Source organism: Ahaetulla prasina, chromosome 5, assembly GCF_028640845.1.
Source record: "Ahaetulla prasina isolate Xishuangbanna chromosome 5, ASM2864084v1, whole genome shotgun sequence".
NCBI lineage: Eukaryota > Metazoa > Chordata > Lepidosauria > Squamata > Colubridae > Ahaetulla > Ahaetulla prasina.
Window position 1 is genome coordinate 55,823,808 of NC_080543.1, and position 14,613 is coordinate 55,838,420.

At 38.1% G+C, this 14,613-nt stretch overlaps 1 protein-coding gene across 1 annotated transcript; it reads right to left on the bottom strand.

Annotated features, from left to right (window-relative positions):
- Nucleotides 1-399: 399 nt before the first annotated feature.
- Nucleotides 400-14,109, bottom strand: CFAP298 (cilia and flagella associated protein 298). The gene is made up of 8 exons (XM_058186477.1): nt 13,960-14,109; nt 10,009-10,149; nt 9,251-9,418; nt 4,799-4,866; nt 3,108-3,266; nt 1,855-1,986; nt 847-942; nt 400-753 (listed from the first exon to the last, which is right to left on the bottom strand). The coding sequence occupies exons 2-8, from the start codon at nt 10,145-10,147 to the stop codon at nt 643-645; spliced, it is 873 nt and encodes a 290-aa protein (XP_058042460.1). The 5' UTR covers nt 10,148-10,149; nt 13,960-14,109; the 3' UTR covers nt 400-642.
- Between the last annotated feature and the right edge of the window lie 504 nt (nt 14,110-14,613).

Sequence of the window (14,613 nt, forward strand, 5' to 3'; positions counted from 1 at the left end):
GGATATTTCAGTGCCATTTCTGTTCAGTTACCTAATCTGCAAATTAACTGACATCATCTTCTCTAAACATGCCTTGTATACTTACAACAGATTGCAGGCTGAATATGAGCAGAAACTGTACCATTCAAACAAGGCAAAGTGCAGTCAGGTTCTTCTACTTGCACTATTAAATAATTTTATCTTCCCAACTGGAGTGTCTGATATTCTTTATAGTTTACACTCACATGAAGTTCTAAACCAATATTGTTTAGGCATTATGTTTTCTGGAAACTTACCTGATATATAATATTTTTTCCTCCACAAAGTTTGAGCTTCCCTCAGTTCCTTCTAAGCTAAGCCATACTACCTGGAATAATTTTATTTAGAATGCAAAAATGAAATGAGAGGGATAACTTTATTGTTTTTAATAATAGTTTTTAATAATAATTTGATAGACATATCAGCATTTTAAAAAAAATATGAACTTGATCAACAATTCTAGTAACGTAGCTTTATTGAATATAAGGCAACCAACATTATAAATAAATATAAATCTAATATTTTATTTAGTTTTAATGAGTAAATTTAATGAGTGCATTGATATTATCAATTTAACTTGCTGTGTTAGTTTATCTTAAAACTATTTTTTTTTGAAAAATTGCTTTATCTTGGTCTCCACTTAATATCTTTGACACCATGAAAATGCCTTTTCAAGGCATGAGTATCAGCCCATTCAGAATCTAAACATGAATCATCATCATCTTCTTCCAATTTCTGAAAAACATGAAAAGAAAATGAATTATATATTGCAAGTAAAATGTAAATATCTTCTTTTCAATCGAGTAACACAGCAACAACACTCGATACCTTGAGTTCTTCTTGTCTTCTGTGATAAAAAAGAATCATCTGTTTATGTTCTTCACTACTTATGATAGGTTCACGTGCTGGAGCTCCTTGCCCTTTCTGGAAACATAACAGAAGTTAATATATTTAGAGCTGCCTTAATCTGACAATAATGAAGGGATGTGGTGGCTCAGGGGCTAGGACGTTGAGCTTGTCGATCGAAAGGTCGGCAGCTCAGCGGTTTGAATCCCTAGTGCTGCTGTGTAACGGGGTGAGCTCCCGTTACTTGTCCCAACTTCTGCCAACCTAGCAGTTTCAAAAGCATGTAAAAATGCAAGTGGGGAAAAAAAAGGACCACCTTGGTGGGAAGGTAAGATCGTTCCGTGCACCTTTGGTGTTGAGTCATGCCGGCCACATGACCACAGAGACGTCTTCGGACACCGCTAGCTCTTCGGCTTTGAAATGGAGATGAGCACCGCCCCCTAGAGTCGGCAACGACTAGCACGTATGTGCGAGGGGAACCTTTACCTTTACCTTTAATCTGACAATAGAATGCCTATTGCTCTGATGAATAAGATGTCAGGAGAAACAGACATTAGTCCCTCCAGAGCAGAAATAGGTAACATACAATTTCAGATATTGAATGGCAATGTCATTAAGGTGAATGATGAAGAATTTTAGAGTCGGTAATTCAGCCACACGTGGAATGAATCGGGTTCTCTACTTCTACTCTACAAAGGCAAGTTTCTCTGTACTGTGAGGCCCTCAGTAGCTAAATTTGGCTACCTTCAAACTGGAACAAAGGGACAGCTTGCCATAATGTTTTAGTGCAGAGGTATGATTATCCTTTTTACAGCAGTAAATGAGGTCTACCTTGCTTTTGAACATCATGCTTTCCTGTACGAAGTTAAAAAATATAAACTATAATAAAATATGAAACTTAATCAATCTGGCAAAATATTGCTTTGGGTGAGGTATATATGGATGCATATATAAAAACTCTCACTTTAGTGTTAAGTCACAAATACTTACTTTTTGTATTTTGATAATAATTTTTGTTTTCTCATTTTTGCCAACATAGTCAGAAAGCTGGTTTGTTCTTTTCAGTTCCTTTGCTGCCCACCACAGCTGGGCCTCTGGTTCTTCAATAACCTCAAGAGCAGCCTGTAACAAACTGAGCTTTACAATAGGCAGAATCCAAGGGCACACGAGCAGAAGTTTACTCACAATAGACCTCTTTCCTTCTCTTCCTTATACTACTCTTCGTAGCCTTTAAATCTGCTCTGAATGGTTAAAAGATTCCTTAGAACATTGTTGAGATCTATATAAGAGATCTCAAAAAGAGAATTGCTCATCTACCATTCAGTGACTAAAAATTGCCAGTAACTGAGTTTCTTAACACACACACACAAACAGATCAGAACTTATAAAGTTTCTTTTTGCAGAGTGTTGGGAGCAACAATAAAGTGATTTTGACTTATCAGTTACAGTAATTAACTCTTAGTGCAGGAAATATAAGGATTTAAAAATGCTTTGATTTAACAGTGATGAGGGGTATCATACTTCATCAGTTTTTTCAATAAAATCTCCAGAGTTATCTTTGATTTTCAAGTCTAATACATAACACCTTTTAAGATGTTTTTTTTTTCAACAGTTACAGTTAACAAGCGGAAGTAACAGAATTTACTTTCTTGCAATGATGAAATATTAAAAATGACTTTTTTTGTGTAAATACCCATATTTTTTGGAGTATAAGATGCACTTCCCCCCCCCAAAAGAGGCTGAAAATTTGGGTGCATCTTATACTCCAAATGTAGCTTTTTCGAAGCTTTTTTTCAGCCCTAATGAGGCGCTAGTGAGTGAAGCAATATCCGTGCTTTGCCTGCTTTTCTCATTGCTGCTCCCTCTCAGCTGTGCTTTAGAAGCACAGCTGAGAGGGCCTTTATCCCAAGCAGAGAATAAAAAGCGCGTACACTAAAAACCAGCAAACTAATGTGCTGAAGCTGACCAGACTAAGGATGCTAACCAGATGAATATCTGGTAGGCAGATTTCCCCCCCCCACCTATTTTCCTCCCCAAAAACTAAGCTGCGTCTTATACTCCAGTGCATCTTATACCTCGAAAAATACGGTATATAGCACTATGTAAAGGTATTATATTCTGTACAGCAGTATAGAACCAAATAAACACATGGACAATGAATCAATTACATTTTCCAAACATCTCTCTAGGAAGAACAATACTTTTTAAAAATAAAAACCATAAAATAAAAAACTAACACTTACTTGAGTTCCTGACAGATCTTCTTTATTTTCAAATTCCATTCTCACTGGGTCATATGGAGGGAGCCCCATTGGATAAACAATCATTACAGCTCCTCGGAGCTGGTCGAGGGCATCTTTCACCATACTGGTAGTAACACATATATTGGCTTCCACTTGTTTCTGCAATACAGAGAGAAGCAACTTAAACAAAAAAGAGGGAGCTTGGTGTCCTAGTGGACAATCGCTTAAATATGAGACAGCAGTGTACTGCAGCTGCCAAAAAAGTACACATGGTTCTAGGCTACATTAATAGAGGGACAGAATCTAGATCACGTGAAGTGTTAATACCGCTTTACAATGCCTTGGTAAGACCACACTTGGAATACTGCATCCAGTTTTGGTCGCTATGATGTAACAAAGATGTTGAGACTCTGGAAAGAGTGCAGAAAAGAGCAACAAAGATGATTAGGGGACTGAAGGCTAAAACATATAAAGAACAGGAATTGGATAGGGATGACATGATAGCAATGTTCCAATATCTCAGGGGCTGCCACAAAGAAGAGGGAGTCAAGCTATTCTCCAAAGCACCTGAAGGCAGGACAAGAAGCAGTGGATGGAAACTAATCAAGGAGAAAAGCAACCTAGAACTAAGGAGAAATTTCCTGACAATTAGAGCAATTAATCAGTGGGACTACTTGTCTCCCGAAGTTGTGAATGCTCCAACACTGGAAGTTTTTAAGAAGAGATTGGACAACTATATGTCTGAAATGGTATAAGAATTCCTGCCTGAGCAGGGGGTTGGACCAGAAGACCTCCAAGATCCCTTCCAATTCTTATTGTGTTATTCTGTTAAATGAATAAACTAATACACTATGGAAGAAAGAATTCTTCCTCTGAAATTTACAATGAGACAGCACAGTATGAGATAAAGCCAAATAACAAAAAATATTTTTTCCATTTTTAGAATAACATTTCTCTGTCTATTTGCATTATTTACTACCAATTTATCATCTATTCAGAATTAATTATATTAAACATTTTTGTTAAAGTGGGGCTTACCTATTGTGTACCTATGCATCTGGTTTTTCCTATCTAAGTGTTGAACTTTACATTTATCACTGCATAATATTCATTGGATAGCACCCAGTGTTCAAGTCTTTTAGGTTTCTTTTGAACTATGAACCTGTCTTTCAAATATTAGCTTTATGAAACAGCTTATTCCCAAGTTGTTGGCACTCAGAAAAGCTGAAAAAATAGGCCTATTGTGATAGGTATTCAGGTGTAAAGAGTAGAACTGGGCTGCCTTTTTGTTTTAGGTAGCTTTTAATTCTGGTTAATTTTTAAGTTTGAAGTGACAAATTTTAATAGGGGTTGAAACATGTTCAGCTTTTTTTATTATTATGGGTTTTATTGTACTAAACTACTTAGAATTTACATGATTAAATAGTATCTACATTATGCGATAGCCAAATAAATAAATAAATAACAAATCTGGTTATTTTAAAAAAATCTTTTATAATGCATTAGGTATGAATCTAGAGATGAGGTTATTTAATCAAGAAAATGCATTTAAATAAACACAATTATTTCAATTAGTGGTTTGTTTTAGAATCAGACTTCCTGCTATTCTTTGAACAGACTAAGAATAATTGTCTCGGATAACATAGCTCATAAAGTATATCATATTTCACACCAATAATATTGTACCTTACCTTAGAAATCAATGCCTTAGCTTCTTCTACAGTTGCTTTTAAAACTTGTTTCATTTTCTCATTTGGAGCTTAAAAAAGAAATATGCAGATGATAGTATATAATTATACTATATAGTATTGTATAACTATGGAAGTAATATAAATAATAATATTTTGTACTGAAAGGGCCTCTGAATTAAAAATCAGCTATTATCTTAAACTATCCAATATTAAAAGATCACAAAATCCAATGATTTACAGACTCTGGGCTTTAGCTTATTCCCATTAGAAAACTGCAGTGTGTGGAATTGGCCCAAGTGAGCCAAACAACAAAGCTTTTGATCAAGAATGTTAAACAGAAAAATTCATGTCTATTCAGGAATAAATCTCAGTAGGGATTAGATCTAATTTACCAAAAAAAAAAAAAAAAAAAAAGCACAGCATGATATTGGAGCCAGAGGTAACAAAGAATAAGGGCTAAACAAAGAAGCTTACACAGCAATAAAAAATTGCAAACAGTAGCAGGCTCTGTTGAGTAATTTAGCTCCATATAACCATGGCATTTGTCAATATAGCATGTTAAAAAAATACGTGGGCAGTGGGATATATTGAATAGAAAAAGCAATGATAATGCCATCTTACCTAGTACAGCGCAGATTTTGGAAGCTTTGTAGGAGGATGGTATCAAAATAAGACATACATAAGCCTCAGATCACAAGAGGGATGGAAATGGGAGCAGTCAACAGACCAGTAGTAAGCATTGCCAAGTAGCTTAATATTGTTATTAACAAGAATGTGAATGAAGTCCCACATTCCTCCCTTTTCCACAGAGAAGCACTGACACAAAAGCAATGAGTCACTGACTGACTTTTTGCAAAGGAGAGCAGGGCTGTCCTTTTCAACAAAGGAAATCTTTGTTGGTTATTGGACTATTGGTTATTACCACCTTCTCTGAATTGTTAGGATGGGAGAAAAAGGAGAAAGATGACAAATGACAGGTGAGGGATGAGAGGGATATATGGAACAACCAATTGTACCTTGGAATCTTATGGCTCGCCTATCTCATTCAAATATAGGCCCCAGGATTAATGGAAATGGGAAAATATTGAAATATCTTTGTAGAATACTGATATGGCAATAAATAAAAGAATGAAATAATAAAAATGGTGCCAAAAATTAAGTCAATAAAATAATGAAAATGCTCTCTAGAAAAAATGGGTTTTTAATTATTTAATAGCTTCTAAAAGGCCAGTAGGGAGGGGGCAAGTCTGATCTCTAAGGGGAGGCCACTCCAAAGCAACCACATTGCTAGAGAAGAAGTGCTGCCAAGCTCCAGCTACTCTCACGCTTCAAAGTATGGAATTCTTAGCAGCTGTTCCAAAGATACTTAAGAGAAGATTGCCCTGAAGATACTCAGATGAAGGGATTTAATGTTTAATATCAGAACCTTAAATTGCATTCAGAAATATAGTGCCAAAAGTCTAAAGAGCATTTTCCTTTCTTTGATTTTATTTATTTATTTATTTATTTATTTATTTATTTATTTATTTATTTATTTATTTATCGTATTTTTATACCGCCCTATCTCTCTAGGGACTCAGAGAGTCAAAAATGTACATATACTAGATATATTATTTTATATTATATTTTATAATATAATATATATATATATTATATTAATTGTTATAATAGATATATTTTGGATAAGTTATAGGTGTAATTTTAATAATGTTATTTGATATAAGTAAGGTAAAGTGAAGATTTTAACTACTATAATTGATACTTTGGATATTTGTAATATTATTTGTTGTATATATAAATGTTAAAGATGTGAAAAGATGGACTATTGCTTACCCTTGAAGGTTGGACAGAAAAATTAAAGAAACTAAGTTGGAAATATGAACTATTTTTGAGAGACTGTTTAGGGAAGAAAGACATTTTAGAAGAACCCTTGGTGAATATTGGAAGATGGAACGTTGTTTTGATATTGATTGATGAAGGTTGGATCTTAAAACCTATGTACTTTATTCAAGAATAAACACTAACTCAATCGGAAACTTCTGAGAACTCTAGGAGTGGAATGGTCTGATATATAATGGATTGGAAGAAAAGTATCTTCTTTGTCTTTGGAAGGGGAGTGGAGGTTTTAAGGAATGACTATGGATTATGATTTGTGCTAGATTTTAATTCTTGTGGTTAGTTTTATACCCTGTATTCGGTTCTCGGAAGTCCTGGGGGTGGGAAGGAAGGGGAAGGGAGGGGGAGGGGGCAGAAAATGGATTGATAGTTAATGTACAAAGATGATTGAAGATGTATAATTAATGTAAGATCGGACCTGCCTGGCTACCACTTTAGAATGATGGGAAAGAAGGAAGTAGAAGAGAGAAGGAGGAAAGAGAAGAGGAGGAGGAGGAAAGGAAGGAAGAGGGGAAAAGGGAGAAGAAAGGAGTAAGGAGGAAAGAGGAGGGGGTGTAGATAAGAGAGGGGGAGGATGGATGGAAAGTAGAAGAAGGTAGAGAAGGAGAGTAAAAGGAAAAGGAAGGGGGTGGTGACTGGGCAGATCCGATTAATTGTATATGATGGTACATTAAATATGTTATTGGATATGTTATTGGATAAGAATGTTAAAATAAAACTTTTTTGAACAAAAAAATGTACATATAAATACAAAATAAAACATCAATTAAAAAACTTATTCCAAATGGCCAAATAATTAAAAATGACAGTATACATAATAAAACCCATTAAAACCAATTTAAATTTAAAATCTAGTCCAGTCTTGCGCAGATGAATAGATGAGTTTTAAGCTTGCGGCGAAAGGTTCGGAGGTCAGGAAGTTGACGAAGTCCTGGGGGAAGCTCGTTCCAGAGGGTGGGAGCCCCCACAGAGAAGGCCCTTCCCCTGGGTGTCGCCAGACGGCACTGCCTGACCGACGGCACCCTGAGGAGTCCCTCTCTGTGAGAGCGCACGGGTCAGTGAGAGGTATTCGGTAGCAGCAGACGGTCCTGTAAATAGCCCAGCCCTATGCCATGGAGCGCTTTGAAGATCGTTACCAAAACCTTGAAGCGCACCCGGAAGGCCACAGGCAGCCAGTGCAGTCTGCGCAGGAGAGGTGTCACATGGGAGCCACGAGGGGCTCCCTCTATCACCCGCGCAGCCGCATTCTGAACTAACTGAAGCCTCCGGGTGCCCTTCAAGGGGAGCCCCATGTAGAGAGCATTGCAGTAATCCAGACGAGACGTCACGAGAGCGTGAGTGACCGTGCATCCCGGTCTAGAAAGGGGCGCAACTGGCGAACCAGGCGAACCTGGTAAAAAGCTCTCCTGGAGACGGCCGTCAAATGATCTTCAAAAGACAGCCGTTCATCCAGGAGGACGCCCAAGTTGCGCACCCTCTCCATCAGGGCCAATGACTTGCCTCCAACAGTCAGCCGCGGATTTAGCTGACTGTACCGGGATGCCGGCATCCACAGCCACTCTGTCTTGGAGGGATTGAGCTTGAGCCTGTTTCTCCCCATCCAGACCCGTACGGCTTCCAGACACCGGGACAGCACTTCGATAGCTTCGTTGGGGTGGCCCGGTGTGGAAAAGTACAACTGAGTATCATCAGCGTACAGCTGGTACCTCACACTGAAGCCACTGATGATCTCACCCAACGGCTTCATATAGATGTTGAACAGAAGGGGCGAGAGAATCAACCCCTGCGGCACCCCACAAGTGAGGCGCCTCGGGGCCGACCTTTGCCCCCCTGTCAACACCGTCTGCGACCGATCGGAGAGATAGGAGGAGAACCACCGATAAACAGTGCCTCCCACTCCCAATCCCTCCAACCGGTGCAGCAGGATACCATGGTCGATGGTATCAAAAGCCGCTGAGAGGTCTAAAAGGACCAAGGCAGAGGAACAACCCTATCCCTGGCCCTCCAGAGATCATCGACCAACGCGACCAAAGCCATCTCAGTGCTGTATCCGGGCCGGAAACTGGACTGGAACGGGTCTAGATAGACAGTTTCATCCAGGTGCTGGGGAAATTGACATGCCACCACACTCTCTACAACCTTCGCCGCGAAGCGAAGGTTGGAGACCGGACGATAATTACCTAAAACAGCTGGGTCCAGGGAAGGCTTCTTGAGGAGGGGCCTCATCACCGCCTCTTTCAAGGCGGCCAGAAAGACTCCCTCCAACAAAGAAGCATTCGTAATCTCCTGGAGCCAGCCTCGTGTCACCTCCTGAGTGGCCAGTACCAACCAGGAGGGGCACGGGTCCAGTAAACACGTGGTGGCGTTGAACATGTTGTGTTGAATTTTAGAAACATGTTTTAAGTTGTGGCTGGCTGAACATTCTTGCACACAGGGCACATAATGTATCTATCATTGATAATTATTAATCAACATTTGAAAGCGTACAATATGACATATTTTTTATAAAATTTGCCAAGCTATTTTTATATGCAAAAGTTATATATATATATTTACCATGGCCATTTCTTCGTCCAATGTCATCTTTTTTAAATGTGCTTCCACCACTGGGAATACATTTTTTTGCCCATTCATCAGTCAGTTTCAGCTCTTCAATTTGTTCATCTGTCAGACCTTGCATGTTAGGAGGTAAGAAAATACCGTTGTCTGCCAGCGATTCCATTTCTTTCAAAAGAACAAAGAGTGGGACATGGAGATGTTACATAAAATGTCATTTAACCATCTGTTTTTGAGAAATTGTTAAACTAAAGTACCACTGCAGCAGCATAACAAATTCTGCAATTTATTTAACGTTATTAGAATATATTACAAATGTCTCAGAGGACACAGTCATACTTAAATTCTTTCATATTTGGATATACTGAAAGAAAGCACAAAATGTACCACAACAGTAATCCATGTAAAGAAACTTTAGAAAAAAGTACAATCAGCAGAATTGGTTGAGTAGTTTCCAATATTCAGACAATTCACCTGTGACATGAACTTAGCATATTGGCTTTAAAGAGTAATCAAAAAGAGGATTCAGAATGGCCCAGAGTTGAGAATAAATAAATACATTTAATAAACTATTAAATTATAATCAATATAATTATAATTTTATTACAATTATTATTTATTACATTTATTATTTATTGTGTTTATATTATAATTATAATATATCATATAATAAATTATTATTAAATTATTTATTTGTTATATTTTTACCTAAGAAATTTAGGTAAAAGGACAAAATAATAAATTGACATATTTAATACCTGTGCAAAGACGCTGAACTTTGAGTCTTCCATTATAGATTCTCATCACTTCCTGTGTTAAGTCTTCAATGGAAATTCTACCTGTTGTTTCCAGGAGAAACTGGCTCTCATCTCCATGCTTCACATGGAGCAAAACCATTTCTATTAAAGCAGAGACACAACAAAAGTGCATGGTATATATTAATTATGAGTTTTTCTGCCTTGGTAGCCTGAAATTTAGACCCATGGCAGAGAATAATCATGTTTCCCCTTAGGGGTGAATAAACTTCGTTGAAAACCTACAGCTTCTATTATTTATACTCTAGTACTCATTTATGCAAGAATAAATATAAAAAAGTCAAGATTAAAAAAAAAAATTAGGAAAGCAAAAAGCAATATATAAACAACACAGAATCAAGGCTGGTGACAATAATATACATTAATATCACAAAATAGACTCATTTTCCATTCTGGCCCAATATGTGGGGGAAGGGAGCTTAATCCAAAGGCATATGCAGCAACAAATAGGGCATATCTCCTAAATCCCATTAGATGGCACTGCTTTAGATGAGGGACCTTAAGCGTACCCACCTTGGGTGATGGGAACAAACAACTGAGAAAAAGCAGTCCTGCAAATAATCCCATCCTGTGTCATGGCACTCAGAAGCCAGAACACTTTGCACAGGCACAATCTGATCCAAGGTTGCCATTCTCCACCCATGTTAGGCAACACCTAAGACCTCAGTGGAACTTTGCACCAGAACTTTAGACATAAGTCCTAGTTCCCATCGGGTCCATCAGTCCCTATGACACAACAAGTTTTTCTCCATGCAAGGGAAGAGCAGGGAATGAAAAGGGGTAAAACATCATCGCTCAGCTCCAGATCATGTTATCATTGCACCTAGACAAAAATCGTATCTGGTGTATGTGGCCAGATATGTGTCTGGCCTTCAATAACCTAGGTCAGGTCTGTTTCTCCATGGTCGCCGTGAAGTCCCAAACTGTTTCTGACTCTCTGCCTAGAGAAGGAACATTGAAGACCCATAAAATGGTAAGTCTTGGAAACTACACTGCCAATCTGGAAACATAATCCAAGCAGTTTGGATAGAAAAGCAGTTAAGCAGCAAGGTGGCAATTGCAGCTAATCCTAGAAGACAAATTCACCAATAGGATCTCACATCCAATTATCTGTGGAACAACACTCATGAATGTCAAAAGGTCTCCTAGATGACAACATCTATCTCCTGCCTCTGCACTGGGGTTATAGCTGATGTCAGATACAAAACCCAGTTAGGCACTAAAGTAGAATTTGGGGCTAATTTTTAGAGAAACCCCAATTTTATTTATTAAAGAGCCTTTAGAGTAGGATTAATAACATAATGGATCCTTTGTATTTCTGGGAAAAGTGGAGTGGAGCCTGAAATTCCTAGCTGTGCTTAAAGTAACCAGGTGCTAACAAGATAAGTTAAAGTGTTAACTGCAAGAATGTGAGATAGTTTTTGGATGTATACATATCTAAGATATACAGATATATGAAGCATAAACAATATACTTATTGTTTAACTAAAGGCTTCCATTACGCAGGCAGGAAAAAAATAATCTCATTGAGCTTCCCACTCCAAATATTAAAATACACATTAACCAACCCAATCAACAGCGTCAAAGTATAATGATAATAACCAATAATGTGGGTACCTTACTATAAATAGAAAACAGCCAATCCAATAGAGACATTTTAAGCTTTTAAGAAGTTCTGCACCCCCATTTGTGCTTTGTTCAATAAATTCATTCTGCTTTAATATAATGGTATCCTGGCCTCACCTTTAAAGAGAGACTTTTTTGGAGGATGGGTGGGTGTTTTACTTGAACATTTCTGACAGCGTTACCCTCACCACAATTCTGTTCCAAACCAGATCTTGGTAATGCATACTAGACAGGCCTTTTTGTCCCAGATTAAATCATGGATGAGTGAGGTTCTATTACAGAGATCTTGGCCCTGAAAAGCAACATTTGAGTACCAGGGCCTCCTTGGCTATGATAACTACGCAATGGGACAGAAACCAGGAAACTGTAAAACGACATTGGCACTAAACACTGATGACATATTCCCTGAAAAAGGCAACCCCAAGTTCTTACCATATCTCCCTTTTCCATCACCACTAAGATGTCAATACCTATGCACAGCACAATCCCCGCCTCCCAGAATATAACTTTAATAGCCCTGACCCTTGAAGCAGCTTTTGATATCAACAATTGGTACAATGTTTTGGACCAAAGTTAGAAGGTGTAACACAGTGGTAAAATGTAAAATTTGTTACTACTGGTTCTGTGGGGCTGGCTTGGTGAGGGGGGGTAATGAGATTGGGTGGGCGTGGCCAACTTTTTTTTTTTACTTTTAAAAGCATTTTTTCTACAATCTCTTCGGCTGAAAAGGTTGTAAAAAATGCTTTTAAAAGGCTCCTCTGACAATCCCAGCTGAGTGGCCTGATCATCAGAGGCTTTTCTTTTAAAAGAAGCATTTCACCCCTGGTGTAGCACAACAATCCTTCCTGGCATAGTCTTAGAAGGTTAACTATTTTCCATTCCATGGCGAGTTCTATGTGTGGTATTATAAAATTCTGCATTATTGTCCAGAGTTTCCAAGATCTATATAAAAGTACAGAATCAATTGTCTAGAACTTGTATCAAGACATATCAATTTACAGATTATAATCAATAAAGATTATTTGTAGCGCAGGGTTAAAATGTGGGGTCTTTGGTACTCTCTGAGCTTGGTTGTTTTCTTGCAGAGGTTTCATTACCTAAACTAGGTAACATTATCAGTACTGATGATGTTACCTAGTTTGGATAATGAAATCTCTAAGAAAACAACCCAGTTCAGAGAGCACCAAGGACCCCTCAGATCAACTCTCTCTCTAATTACCATTCCTTGATCTCAGACAGGCCATTGAGCACTTTTTTATTGAACATAATTTTGATTGAGTTCAGAATCAACAGTCCAATTACAGTTAAAGTGATTTTCAGGGTAGATCAAGTGATAATAGTAAGAGTTCTTTCTAAATAAGTGCTGTTGTTGAAATATTTACATAAAAATTGAACTTGCTTTCAATTTTCAGTAATGATACTGAGGATTGAGGACAATATATGGTGCTACTACTAAAGACAGTTTAGAAATTCAAGAGGTGTAGAATGTGGGCATAAAGTACTTTTACTATTAGTCCATAGTTCATGCATTTTAAGCCATTTTAAAGTATTGACTTTCACTTTTAAAGCTTTAAGCAGTTTAGGATTGACAAATCAACTCTATAACGCAATAAAGAGCTTATTTTTATCCCCAGAAAACTTCACTTGAAGAAAGCTCACAAAATGCAATTATCTTTGATGACCTCATACTGAGATTTTTATAAACCTGACATTTGTGATCTACAAGTCATCACAAGATATCTACAGCCTAAAACTATATTAAACAAATAATACAAAAATTAATTATATAACTAGAAACTGTACAAAGGATTTTTTTTAAAAAAATAAAGCTAAAATAGATCTGTTGTCATTGAAGACTAGCTCACAGGTGTATGAATCCTTTCCTCCCCAGCACCTAGTGCTTTCCACACAATAGCACTGAAAATTTAGTATATGAATATTACAGAATTCTTTGATAGTGAGTTGTAGAAAGGTGTAAAATCTATTTCCGATTCTGCAGTGTAGGACATTCAATCCCTTGTTCATCACCCTGGAATTTCAAGCTCCTCTAATAACCATGGCCTCAAACCAGCCTCTGATTCATAAATAATCGACTGCATTTATCAAACTCATCTGCCACAACTGTTGAGGAAATAAGTAAAAGCGAAAGAAAAAGAGCCTGAGAAAGGGCGAAGACTGTACTGTAGTCGGTATCCATGGCAACCAACGGACGCAGTTGGCTTACTGAACGTCTGAACCTTCTCGATCACCCCAACAGCCATTTCTCACCTGGATCGGTCAACCTAGAATTAAGCCTGCAGACCGAACTTCTCCTCTAGTCCGGCAGAAGCTCGGCAATAGCGGGACTGGCAGATTCTTGCCCGGTGCTACTCTTGACCCAGGAAGCCTTCGTTCTGAAAGCCAATCCTAGAGAGGAGCTCGGCGATGACCTCGTCGAAGAACCGCAACTTCCCCGTCACTCAAAGGCACCTAAAGCCGCCTCTAAAAGGGACAGAGCGCTTTTTATTGTTATTGTTTAAGGTTGCTATAGAAACACGCTTTGCTGAAGAGAGGGGAAACGCGCGAGCCCCCGGAAACTCTTTGATCTGCGGACTGGAGCCGCTTGCTGCGGCCGCCTCTGAGGCTGTGTTACTATCTTCTGGGCAAGCTTTTGCCTGAGGCTGAAGGCAGAAGGCAGGTTGACTGAAAATTGTATAGCCTCAAAACGGACTGCAGCTATGTCTGCCTTCTTATTCCCTACTATCCTTGTGGGAGTCTTACATTATTATTATTATTACCGCGTGGTAAAATGGGCGGCAAATAAGTTTAATAAATATTACGTTTATTGGCCGCGTATCTCGCCTCAGGCTAATCTAGGCGGCTCGTAACCAGTAAAAACCGAAGAAATAAAACATTTAAGCAAAGCGAAAGTAAAATAATAGA

Bases quoted from the DNA above. Each gene is read 5' to 3' on its own strand.
- CFAP298 (XM_058186477.1), bottom strand. From the start codon at position 10,147: ATGGTTTTGCTCCATGTGAAGCATGGAGATGAGAGCCAGTTTCTCCTG. The intron at 3,267-4,798 runs GTAAGGTACAAT...TCTGTATTGCAG, and splicing joins CTAAGGCATTGATTTCTAAG to AAACAAGTGGAAGCCAATAT. The intron at 943-1,854 runs GTAAGTATTTGT...TTATGTTTCCAG, and splicing joins TTATTATCAAAATACAAAAA to AAAGGGCAAGGAGCTCCAGC.